Source organism: Falco peregrinus, chromosome 1 (genome assembly GCF_023634155.1).
Source record: "Falco peregrinus isolate bFalPer1 chromosome 1, bFalPer1.pri, whole genome shotgun sequence".
In the NCBI taxonomy this organism is placed as follows: Eukaryota; Metazoa; Chordata; class Aves; order Falconiformes; family Falconidae; genus Falco; species Falco peregrinus.
Window position 1 is genome coordinate 35,442,236 of NC_073721.1, and position 12,747 is coordinate 35,454,982.

At 39.7% G+C, this 12,747-nt stretch overlaps 1 protein-coding gene across 2 annotated transcripts in view; it reads right to left on the reverse strand.

Moving 5' to 3' along the window:
• ABLIM1 (actin binding LIM protein 1) overlaps positions 1–12,747 on the reverse strand; it is a 143,586-nt gene that overhangs the window by 13,892 nt on the left and 116,947 nt on the right. For both annotated transcript variants that reach the window (XM_027789243.2, XM_055797763.1), the window contains 6 exons: positions 9,628–9,732; positions 7,261–7,308; positions 4,818–4,964; positions 2,628–2,719; positions 2,391–2,487; positions 250–311 (listed from right to left, as the gene is read on the reverse strand). In XM_027789243.2, the coding sequence (XP_027645044.1) occupies positions 250–311; positions 2,391–2,487; positions 2,628–2,719; positions 4,818–4,964; positions 7,261–7,308; positions 9,628–9,732 (551 nt within the window). The remainder of the gene's footprint in view (positions 1–249; positions 312–2,390; positions 2,488–2,627; positions 2,720–4,817; positions 4,965–7,260; positions 7,309–9,627; positions 9,733–12,747) is intronic.

Consider the following 12,747-nt stretch of genomic DNA (forward strand, 5'->3'; position numbering starts at 1 on the left):
TTGGTATATAGGGAGAAATCAATTGCTTTAAGCCTTTTATTCCCCCCTCAGTTTTAAAAACATTTCTTGCATTGCTTTCTTGCCTTTTTAGCAATGTAGTTTGCGGGGAATGGAAATTAGTTTTCGTCTGACTTCAAGTGGTCTTATAAGAAACCTTGACAAACTGAAAACCCAATACAGTTAACATAGAAATAAATACCATCGATAACTACAGCCACCTTTTGCTTCTCAAACCCACCATCTCCTTACCCTGTGAAGTCCATTTTTTCCATAGCCAGGGAGAGAAGAAGTTTTGGAGGCTGAAGCATGTGCTGTTGAATGAGGAAGGGAAAAATCTTTTACTGGAAAAATCCCATGGTAACTCAAAACCAAGAACATTTAAGGAATCAACTAGCATAAAAAACACAGTTAGAAAACAATATGCATAACCAACTGAGACACACTGACTTTAAGAAACTAACATCTCAGCCCCAAACTCATCACAGCCTTCCATACGTTCTGTAAGTTACACACAGCTTTATCATGCCACGGTAACAGGTCATCAAGAAGGGACACTGCGATTTTGCCAGACTCAAAATCAAAGGGGTCTCCACTGAGTTGAAAGTAAGAAAACGGAGCAAAATAACTTTTTGGTCCTTAGCTACATAAAGCATTGCGCTGCATCTTATGATGGCACCAAGATAAAGGACAAGGAGAATCCAAGATCAGCATTATTTGACTGGATAAGTTGCCTGTTAAGTCTCCCATGCAGGTCCATTCAATTCCACTCTCCCAGGTCACTCACGCAGTTGAGATATTATTATACTCTCCAAAACTTTCAATAATTTCCTTTCTATCCTTCCTACTGCAACTATTATTACACTCATGCTACCAGCTTCTGCTGCTGCACGAGCCAAGATACATGCAAGTCACATGCTTCAGCTCGCCACTTTTTGCTACAAAGAGAAAAGGGCTTTTAGTTTCGGTCCTGTAACACTCTAATTGACATTTTGCTACTGACTCCAACAGGACAATGATTGCAACGGGCAGTGCTGAGTGAATTCAAACAAGACTGAGACTTGTGCATTCTGATCCAAAATTATAGTTATTCTGTACATGATGTAACATAACACAATTCAACAGAGCTCTGTGACTCCTGCTTTCATCTAAAATGAAAGTGAAATAAGGTATATGGGGGCATTTGGTTTAGCATTTGTACTGACGTCAGAAACCGCACAAGTAAGACAAAGACAATGTGGAAATGTCAAGCATGTGTTTTCAATAACAGATAAAAAGATGGATAAATAGAAAGATTGTCCATATAATGATCAATAGCACCTCTACTGTTAACACAGCTCCTTCAGACAAGATCCCCCATATAAGAATGCAATTTTTGGTCTTCTAAAATACTATTTTTACCACAGAAAGTCATAGAATGTAGAACTTGAGGCACTGTTGTTGCCAGCAATAAGCGGTTTTGGGAAAGGCCACTGATTCCCCAAAAGGCAACTGATGATTGCACTGATTATCACTGCAAAGAGGGACAGACACATCTCCAACAAAGAAGTCCTCCTATCTGTGCTAAGGTGAATAAAAAAATCATCAGCTCAGACTCTGACCTTGTAAAAATTACAGATAGTGAGGGAGAGCCACAGACATTCTCTTCATGACCATAAATACAGGGAACAGACTTACACAACAGAGAACACAAGGAAACCTTAGTTTGCTTGGCAGCTACTTCAGTGGATGACTCCAAAGAGACTCATCTTGTCCCTTCTTGGCTTAAAGCACAACTGCTGTGCTACAATGACCAGTGGATGAAGAGTGAAATAAAAACCCCAAACCTTTCCCTGGAGATCTGAGAAAGCCACAGATGTACATCAAAATACAACAAAGCCAAGAATCTAAGCCACCAATTAACCAAAGCCGACTTTTGCGCTTTGCTTTGGAACAGAATACACCCAGTCAAGACCAGTTGTGTTTGGAATACGCAGCCCCACTGGTAAATGTTGCTGGGTTTTTTGTCTCTGGCAGGGAAGACTGATAGGAACCACTAGTTTAAGCAATATGTGTTATTGTAATTTAATAACCCAGCCTATCAGCATGTGTGTGATGTGATAGTTACAGATTAACTTACCTCACTCCTTATCTATATTAGAAAATCTCTCTCCTCAAAAGTGCCCGAGAATCCTCAACCTCATATTTCTTCTAATTAGCACCACCACCACCCCACCACCCGCCTCACCAAAACCAGCTAATGAATTTGGTCACTCTTTCAGGGCAGAACACCATGCACACATTTATCAAGTGGTCTTCCCAGTGCTGTCTCTTCTGGGAAACCACTTGATACGCGTATATGTGGTGCTCATTATTCAATGTTCATTATTAGCTTTATTGCCTACATGAATTACCTGGAGAATCGTAACGACTGGCAGAAAGGGCTGACCTATCACGACTCTCCTTTTCCATCTCTTCTTTCAATATCAATTGTCCCAGACCAGAGTTGAGCTATAAATGGTAATACAAAAAAAAAACAACCCACAATAAAATAAAGCTGATTGAGGCATTAGTAGAAATTGCTTACAGAAAACAAAGGGGCACTTTTTGGATGGTGTTCAGCAATAGCATGAAGACAAGCTTATAACTACCTTCATAAGCTGCTCCTCCTGCAGCTGTCGGCGTCTCTGCAGCTCCTCATCATCTTCCTCTCTTCCACTTGATCTGCGTCTCATGTCAGCTCCTAATTCCATAAAACCACAGTACAGGGAGAGCTTTGTATATCAGTTCAACCGCAGCTTGAAGATTTCAATGCTAGTTCAAAGTACTGGTCAGTTTGATTTACTGAATAAACAAGGCAGTGTGTTTTCCAAACCAAGCAACAGTCCTGGATACAAAAGCCATGAATCAATGTAAGTGAGAAAAGGAGTTCAGACTGCTAGTTCTGGAAACATGGGGTTTTTAATGGCACCAGTAACTGTATCAGTGACTGAAAACATAAAGTCTGATTTACATTTATACTTTTATCTAGACTCAGAAAAGCAAATCTGAATTAACATTTCAAATGGAAAATTAAACTACGTTAATCCCCCAAATGGACATTCATATTTTGAATAAACAAGGCATTATTTTTAGTCTAAAACAAAGCAAATTGATTTGATCCATTGGATAAAGCTAGAATTAAGACACAGGTGTTCTACATTTTAGTTCCTGACTTCTACTGAAAAATGTTTATTTTCTTGAATATTCTTGAAAAAGAGTCCAATTTGGACACCAGGACACTTCCATGAATACACAGGACATGATACTGCCGTAAATATTTAGACGGCGTTGTATGATTTCTGCACAAGCTATGTCCTGATATATTCACCAATCCTATGCTAGACAATCTCAGCATGCGATTTAAATGAAAATTAAATTTTTCAACTGAAGTATCAGAAAGTTTGTATCAATTAAATGTTTTGTATAGCAGTGTTAAATTAATGCTATGTAGAGACACAAAAAGTTATGGAGAAACTATTTGTTTTTCATTTAGTCTCTCAGGCTTTCACAAGATTTTTCAGTACACTAGCAGTAATATTCCTTTTTTTGACATGAGCTCATTCGAGCTCTTTAAGCAAAATATCACACTCAAAATCAGACAACAAGCTGGGAAACCTGGCACTTGTGGGTTTGTTTTAAACTTGTATGATGCCTTCTTAGTTCTGAGTAAAACCCATGAGCACATTTTTTACCTTTACAGTTTCCAAGCAGTCCTGTTTAGTTTCCCAGGTGTAACAAAATCACCTGATAGCCAATATACAAAGCAGTTATACTGGAAACAATTAAAAGTTGTCATCCACTTCTTAGAGATTCAGATGAGAGCCAAAATTTCCAGCAAAAGTTCCACCTCAGATATACAACATAATAATGCTGTAGTTACAACAAGCATTGTCAGGAGAGTTTCAAGTATGTAGATGTTATCCCTGTGACTGTAATGTTTGTCAGGCTGCAATCCTATATGAAGGACATTCTCAAAAAATTGCCGCTGCATATGCAGCTCCTTCAATTGGTCACTAAGCTCTCCCACCCCATGTCTCCTCTTCCAGCACCTCTCTGAAAACCCCATTGCAATGAGAACCCTACACTCCTTCACAGAAACCTGAAACGGGCAACACCTTCAGTGTTTCACATGTGACTTCATAAATGAACCAGGCTAGATAGCTTAATTTTTACTGACCCCTACAGAATAAAATAACAGAGGAACCAAACAAAATAAAATTAGAAATGATGATGCCCATGATTTAAACAAAAGAGAATATGAAACCTTAAGTGCTACAACACAGAAGAAAAATACAAAGCCTGTAGAAAGTGTAACTCTGAAAATCAGGACTTTTTTAGTCCATTAATTATTCCACTTCAGTCACTGCTTCTTGCCATGAAATTAGTCATGTAGTTGGAAGCAATCGTATTTTCTGTGGAATTTTGCTGTTAGCTTAGGACTAAAAGATTAAACAGACAATAACTGAAAGAAGTCAGGCTTGTGTGACATACCACATTTTTAAAGCTACTGCACAGGAGTTTACATAATTTGTCTATGGGTTAATATCTGTGTGATCAATTCCAAAGTCTTTTAGCAAAACCTCTGCTACTCAACACTATTCAGTAGTTTTAAACTCACAGGCACTTGGAGGTCTCACCAGAAAACTGCACCTTGTGGTGAACACCTGGAGCAGACGCAATCTTCAATATCAATTTTTTACAGCTCCAGTATTAATCTGCTTTGGTTACCAGTACCTTTTAAGCCACATCACTTGTTTGGTTTTTTTCTTGTTTTTTGTTTTGTTTTGTTTTTTGCATACCTATGGCCGCAAGGGAGGGAGGACCTGGCCAGTGGTCTGTCTCAATCTTTGGTATCTCGTTGGGTGCTGGTGCGTGAGCTGCTGGGAACTTGGAGGACTTGATGATATCCTCGGAGGACTTGCTCTGTGCTGCCAAAGCAGCTGCATCTAAATGGCAATCAGGGAACTTAGCTATGTAATAATCTGTATCAATATTATAAAGGTCTTCCTTATTTTGGAAAAAAATTATACTTCACAATAAGTTAATTTTCAAAAGCAAACATTTTCATGTTTAGCTTTTCTAATTGCAATTTGAAGCAAAGTAATGTCTTTCTCCCACCAACAGATTGGAATCAAACCTTCATCTCCTCCCTCATCCCCACCCCCAAAATAACCCAAATCAGCTTTGGATTTTAACAGGGTTGCACAGTGTTAGAGTGATTAGGCAAGAGTGAGAACATTCAGTCTAACAGTATTTTTCAGTATCTCCTAAGGACAACTGATTATTAATGAAAATGAAACCAGATTTATGGACTGATCTGTTGCCCCTCTAGGGCAAGAAAACAAATAGTTCAGAGGAACAGCTCTAATTTTAACTCTAGTGATGCTAATTATTTCCTAAGTTTCTGTGAAAAGCTGCAAAACAAAACAGGAAATCTGAAAGAAGTAAGTTTAGCTAGTGGATTTTTTTCTGCTGCATGCCCTTGCTTATTAGGATGCAAGAGTAGTAAAAGCAGATGTGAATTTATTAATAAATACCAAACCTGATCCATTCAGATCAACTTGGCAGGGAAAGGCACTTGCAATGAAATGAACCTCACCAATAAAACATCTCAGCAGTGGGGCATCCACTTAAGATTGCAGTCTAAGCCAGTCTCTTAAAACGCATGTGAGGATGTGCATTATGGCTTTCACTTCTTGACATTAAAAAAAAAAAAAAGTAAAATCCAATAGGATTCAGTTTACATTAAAACCAGCTTTAACTACCTCTTATCTGCAAACTGTTAGCTCAAATCTTTGCTTATTTGAAGCTATTGTTTCAGAAGCAAGGATTCTGGACTTTTTTTTCCCTTTTTTTTTTTTTTTAACAGAAAGGCATCTGTTAACGAAGTGAAGCACTGTGTTGCTCATCCAACATGTTCATAGTAACTACAAACATCAGTATTAGACGTTATTGGGAATTGTGTGCAGTTTCTGATTGGGAAACTCTAAGCATAATTGCAAGTATGGAGGAAGCTGGCCAGAGTTTACAAAAGCATGACTTCAAACAGTACTTACGTATTAGAATTGGTGATGTCAGTGGTTAAATGTTCACATGTTAATGGGAGGTGAGGAGATACATTAAAACCATAAAAATAAACAAAAATAATGTTAAGATTTTTTTTCAAAAATGAGCATATGGTTTGAAACTTAAAAAATAAATAGAAAAAAACCCTTGATGTAGTATCGCAGCAGCATTATTTGCAATGCTCACTTGTGACTACACAATGGGCTTCCTGGGCTTTTCCTTATCATCTCAGCTCAACTGCTCTCAGCCAACTGTTCACCTAAAACCTGTAGGACTGCTGGTTTGCTACTTTACCCTAAATACATTTCATCGGATAAAGGGTCTGCAAAGGGATGCAAACTCAAAGTCTTTAAAAAGTGGAGTCATCTGCCTTTCACCACATTACATACAAATCATCTCCCATTTGAAGGTTTCTGTTCCCAGCAGAAGAGTGAACACGCTCCGTTATAACCAGGACCTTGCTCTGCAGTACAAAAGACTGGCAAGGCAGTGGGCTTCTGCCCTCACTGTTACTTCAGGCTTGCTGTAACAATGTCCACACTGAAAAGATTAGAGCACTAACACTGCTGTCCAACTTCGAATTCAAACCCCCAGAAAAACAAGTACAGCGTACTACCTGAGCTGTATCACAGGGCTTGAGAATCGAATTAGCCCTACCAGTGTTAAGACACCTATATTATCTTCAATAATTAAAGATTCTTATTTAAAGTCACAGGTACATTTGGAATTCCAGTCTGACAGTAACATTTCCACCTTTGCTGTTGAAATATATTATTGTACTTTGTTTAAAACAAGGATATTCCATGTAAGTCCCTGTTAGAGAACAGTGTGTTGTTAATCCGTTTTAACATGATCTGTACCTCTATTCTGAAAGTACAAACTTAAAGAAGTGAATTACAGGAAGGCATCTTAATGCTAAAGAGACAGAAAAATCCCAGTTAATGGCAATTCTGCCATTAAAATCAATGTGGCCAAGACTTAAACCATATGATCCAAATTAAACAACATGCTTTGAAACATAATCACTCAGCAGAACATGCAATAACAGCTGTTTCAAGCTTGGGCTACTAATTTTTTATGCTTACAATGTAAAACCCTAATGCTTTTCACTAGTCTGCATGCCTTTTCATGTAGTTGACACTCCAGCTTTGAAATGAAAAGGGAAAGGCCATTTACCATGTTGTTTGTAGATGGGCGGTTTTCTGTAAATGTTGACGCCTTGATCTGTGAAATTGAGAAACAGAAAAATGGGAATATAAAAACTACTTCAGCTGTAGCTAAAGATAACTTCAACACTAAAACAACAGACAGACCAAATCAAGGACGTAGCACAAGAAAAAGCCAGAAAGCTATTTCTAGTATTATACAAAATCAGATTATTTAAAGAAAAGAAAACATAAGAACAAGTGAAAAGTCAAAGACATGTGATATGAAGTCCTTTGGAGCTGATTCTGTAACATGTGGATGCATCCAAGTCATGAACCATTAATTTTAAACATTCAGAAGATTAACAGTGGGATAAAAGTTAGAGAAGAAATGAAAACAAGCAAGACATTTCAATGGGGAAGACACAAGCCATTTGGGGAAAACTACCCCAAATAACTTTTGTGGAAAATTGTGCTTCAGTCACAACAGCTCAATTTTCTTTCCAACTGACTGGCGGGATTGAGCAGAGGAGAATGCAGCAAGCCCCAAATTCACTTCAAAATCCAGAGAACAAAATAGCTGCCTAACACACTTGTTTGAATAGTCAACAGCAGCTACACTTCAGTGAGTCAAAGGGATTCTTTATGCAGTGTTAACTGATATACTACTAATTCTCAAGCCACAAGGATAGATTTAATTTCTTTTCTGTAATTTTCTTATGTAAGGCCCACCACATTGCACATTATCAATGTAAATCAGAATAAAAACACTTCCCAGAACTCTAATGCAGTAGATCTACAGCATATCTAAAAGATACCATATTTTTACAAATAGTAATCTAAGACAGGAACCAATTTGTTCAAAACTACCTTCCCACCCAAGCCAACACTTCCAGAAGTTAATCCAAAATCAGTACTACAATGCAAAAATCTGTCAGCCTCTTATTAGAAGACCAAAATAAGCTACTGGGAACTAGAAAATTAATGTCAGAAACACATTTTGCTACTTCATACTGCCTGAAAAGAAGTTTTCACTTACGTTAGAATGAAAGATGAAAGAGCATTTTGGAAATACATGCTGTGTACTGCCCATCCAATTAAAGTGCTATAGGAGGAGACAGCTCAGCCTTTGGTGTTAAGGAAAGCTAACCCCAAAAATCTATTGAAACAGAGGCAAATCTCACCCTGCAGAACTCTACACCCTTGACTAAACAGGCAAATTAATTGCATACAAGGACACTGAGGTATTTCATTCCTGTTAGTGATCTGTTATGGCTACTTGACCAGCAAATAGGTACAAACATTGCAAGGGCAGTCATGCAGTACTTTTGCGCACATCTATACCAGAAAGCTATGAGGAACATGGGAACACGGCTCCTTCTGTGGTGGAACTGCACCAGCTGAAGAGGACAGCTCTCCCACCATGCTAGAGTTACTTACTCAGAGCTAGTCGTGCAAGTGCGCCTTAGCTTACGCAGGTCAAAGTGAGCCAGGTTAGCTTAAGCAGTTAAAACAGCCTACCTGAGCCAAGCCAGGTCACACTGACTGAAAGGGAAGGTCCCACAGTTTATCTGCCACTTCGGAGGAAAGGAGGAAGAGCAGTAACCTCTGGCAGTGTGAAGGGATGCTAGACTGAAGGGGACCTGAAGAATAACTGGGTACAACAAGGCTTTCAGCTAGCACTGATGCAGTCAGAAGATGCATGTCCACAACCCTAGGGACATATACCCTCAACCCATCAAAATCCAAGACAGATGGTCTTCTCAGAGGCTCGAAGAACTGTGCAGCTCACTTCAGAACAGACTGCCCTTCATAAAGAGGACATCCTAAGGCATACATATCCTTATGAATCTGCAGGTCTCTCTGAGGACACCAAGCCATTGCACAAAGCAAGTAAAGAAAGACCTTCCTCTGCTTGCTTTTTTTTTTTTTTTTTTTTTAAAAAAAAAAAGGAACTCCTGGGTTCAAGACTGAAACAAGTCACAGCAGTCTGAATGTACAACATATGTGATGGCTCACTGGTCAACTCTGTTCTGCATGTGAATCAAAACCAGCTCCTCCAAAGTTAGCAGAGTTACACTGGTGCTCAGCTGGTGCAACTGGGAGAAAAATCAACCCCTACATAGCTCTTAACCAACTCACAGGCTATCAACCAACACTGGAAACCAAGGCACTCTAGCATGTGAAACACCTGACCAACAGAATCATTAAAAATCACAATGGAACCCCCACCATTTATGAACACACTACTCCTCTCAGCAAGCCCAGGAGCAGTTCCAAGTCTTGAGGGTGCACCCCATGGTAAACAGCGTGAAACGATGGAGACAAGACAAAAGTTACAAAGGCTACATTCTAGACTGTGACAGGACACCGAGACATATACAGTGCCAGCTCCTACCTGGAACATGGAAATGTTTAGGGGCCTGAGCGTAAGTTGGAGTGAGAGGGCGGCTGTCGGGCCGATAGGGGACAGGGGAGTTCCGACCGCTGGACGGCTCATTGCCTCCAATGAAAGAATGGAGAAAACAAAATGAGAAGAGGGAGAGCAATAAAAAAAGCAAGCCCAATCAAACCCAAACAAAACTGGTGGAATCAAAACCTCCAGGGAGAAAAGTAGTTGAAAAATATAAACACAAACAATAACGAGAACTGGTAGCCCTGGTGACTTTTTTTTTTCCTGTTATTCCTGCAGAGACAAAAATTCATGTTCAGGCTGGAGTTGAGGTTTGAGCAGCTCAGACTCATTCTGACAGCATGCAGGCAGGAGCTGTGTGCTCGTAGCTGGTGATTAGATGGGCAGCGTGGAAAAGAAGAATGGAAGGTTACTTGGCAATGATATAGTTCGGAGATTGCTACTTGGAGTTAGAAGTCACAGACACAGAGCATTCTAGCTGATAAGCAAACCCAAAATGAAACCAGCTCCCAAGCAGATAGAAGCAGATGCTGGCGGTTACTACAGTTCCCTAAACCAAAAGCATACAGAAGCTAAAGATGGAGAATAGCTGGTAGGTCACTTGGCTCATATCAAAAGGCATAACTGTTCCTTACACACTCTTTCATTGGTTTAGGTCTCTGGTAGGAAAAGTTTGATACGGTAAAAGAATTTGTAAAGCAACGCAGTCCATCAGGTGGTTGCACCCATTTTGTTGGTGCCACCCCAAACCTTTGCCAATGCCAAATTTGGCGCTGGTAACAATACCTCACCACTGCTGATGGGGCAAATCTGAATCCAATGTCTAAAAAATTTAGTTCCATTTTGCACGCACGGTTTGTTCCATTTGTAGGATTACTCTTACCAGGACTATTTCTTTGCCTCCTAACAATCCACCACACCAATCCAATGGCCCTGAAAGTTCCCATGTCTGTCAGGGCGAGAGGGCTGTTGCATAACTATGCTGGTTGATCCCCAAGTATCAAGACTTAACAGCCAAATACCCAAACACATGACTGTATGTGTACCAAAAAGGAATGTTGCTGCCTTTTCCTTTGTGCCATTCTTCACACTAGCAGAAACTGTCTGCAGAGGTGCTTACTTTACATGGGTGTGGGTGACCACAATGGTGAAAAGTAGGGGAGAATCAAACATCTTCAATTTTTCAGGTATGCACAAGGGCTTAAAAAACCCTAGAAAAGGAGGTGAGTGGGCACACAAATACAGGAGGGTTATAAAACACAACAAAAAAGAAACGACTTTTTATTTTTCAAAAAAGAAGCTTCCTTTCAGCTACAGGTTTCCTGCATCCTGTTAGAGGACCTAAAACCTTGGACTTGGCACAGTTCTTATTTATATATTTGGGGCAAGGAAGGTGCAGGAAAAAAGAAATTTTCTTTATAATTCACACAAAAGTTCCTCTTTTACTGCAATGATCATCTGCCAATCTAAAAGGCACCAAAAGGGAGAAAAAAAAATGCCCTTTACAAACCTCACTGAGAGACCTGTGCCACAGAGGCCTCTGCCAGCATACAAGTTAATCCATCTACATATACACGTTTTGAAAATTACATTCACGGTTCAGGAGGCTTGGCTGGACAAGATCTGCCCAGAAGATTGAATGTGCAAAATTTTATATTTATCACTTGGATATTTCAACCCTAAATGACATGATGTTCTTCCAACTACACAAACTGAAGGTGGTTTTCTACTTTGGGTCCAGCAATGCTAAGCTTCTGGCCAGGTAGCAGTAAGCGCTAGGTTTACTAACTCTGAAAAGCAGTATGAACAATTAATTCAACCAGTATTGTCAGATCTCAATCTATGGTCCTTTACTTGGCAATTCCAGTGACGTGTTCTACTTGTCCAGCCTTTGAGATACTGTGATGCTGAAACACCTAATTTAAGCTGATTTTACTTAACGTCTTTTGTTTCTATTGAGAAATTATGAGTTACTTTTCAGCAAAAACATTGTTTTTTAGGGAAAAAACCCCATCAATATTGACATGGCCTCAGGATATAGTTACTTCTAAAATTTATAACCTTTATAGAGACATGTCATTCTGCCTTTCTGCTTCCATCAGCAATTAGTATATCCAATGAAAGAGAATAATCAAAAGGGATTTATTGACCTGTGGACTTGGCACAAAAGAGGAGTCACAAGTACATTTCATCTGTTGGGAACTGGTAGCCAAAATGTGGGCATGCTCATTTTACAATGCCTCTATCACCAACGCTACAAACACAGGAAAGAAATCCTTCTTACACCCCTCTCTTTATCTCAACTACACACAACTAAATATGCTTACATCCATAAATGTATTTGGATGGTTAAAATTGTATCTGGTACACTGATAATTTGTTTAGAAAAAACTGGTAATGTTCTATAACGCATATAGTATCAGGCAGACAGTTAGCACAGTATCCTCCTGCACACGGTGCTTTGTTGGCTTGTAATTCCTGGGGTTCCTGAGCAGCCACTCTTCCCAATGACTCTTACTAGTACTGACAAATGACTCTCCTTTACACTTTCTAGGATGGCAGTAGCATTACTTCCAACCACTGCAGGAGGGAATGGTACATCTACTTTGACTCTCATTAGAGCATCCCTGAGGAGTCCACTCCCGTAACAAGGCTAAAGTGCTTCAGAAGCCACTGTAAAATCACCCACAATTTACGCAAGCAGTGCCAACATCTGTGGAAAGTGCATATGCACGCAGGAAAGCAAAAAAGCCCATCTGTACCTGCCTCCCAGGGCCTCCTGGCTGGCCTGTCTGCAGCTTTAGGTAAAGGCAGGGGCTGCGCATGCTCTGAATTGGGGTTCCTTGATGTGCCTGCCCAGGAAAGCCTCTCTTGCTATCTCAGATATGCTGTTAACTAGTGTTAACTCCACAAAGCAACAAGAGCACTCCAGTTTGCCAACACTATAGGAAAAAACTAGTTCCCACCCCTCTGGCATGAAGTTGAACATGTGTAGGTGGGTGGGGAATGTTAAGAGATAACTAAGTTCAATATATAAAGCAATCACTTGAGCACAGCGGGCTCAAAAGTGAAATTCAGAGGCTTTCTTTTTTTTTTTTTTTTTTT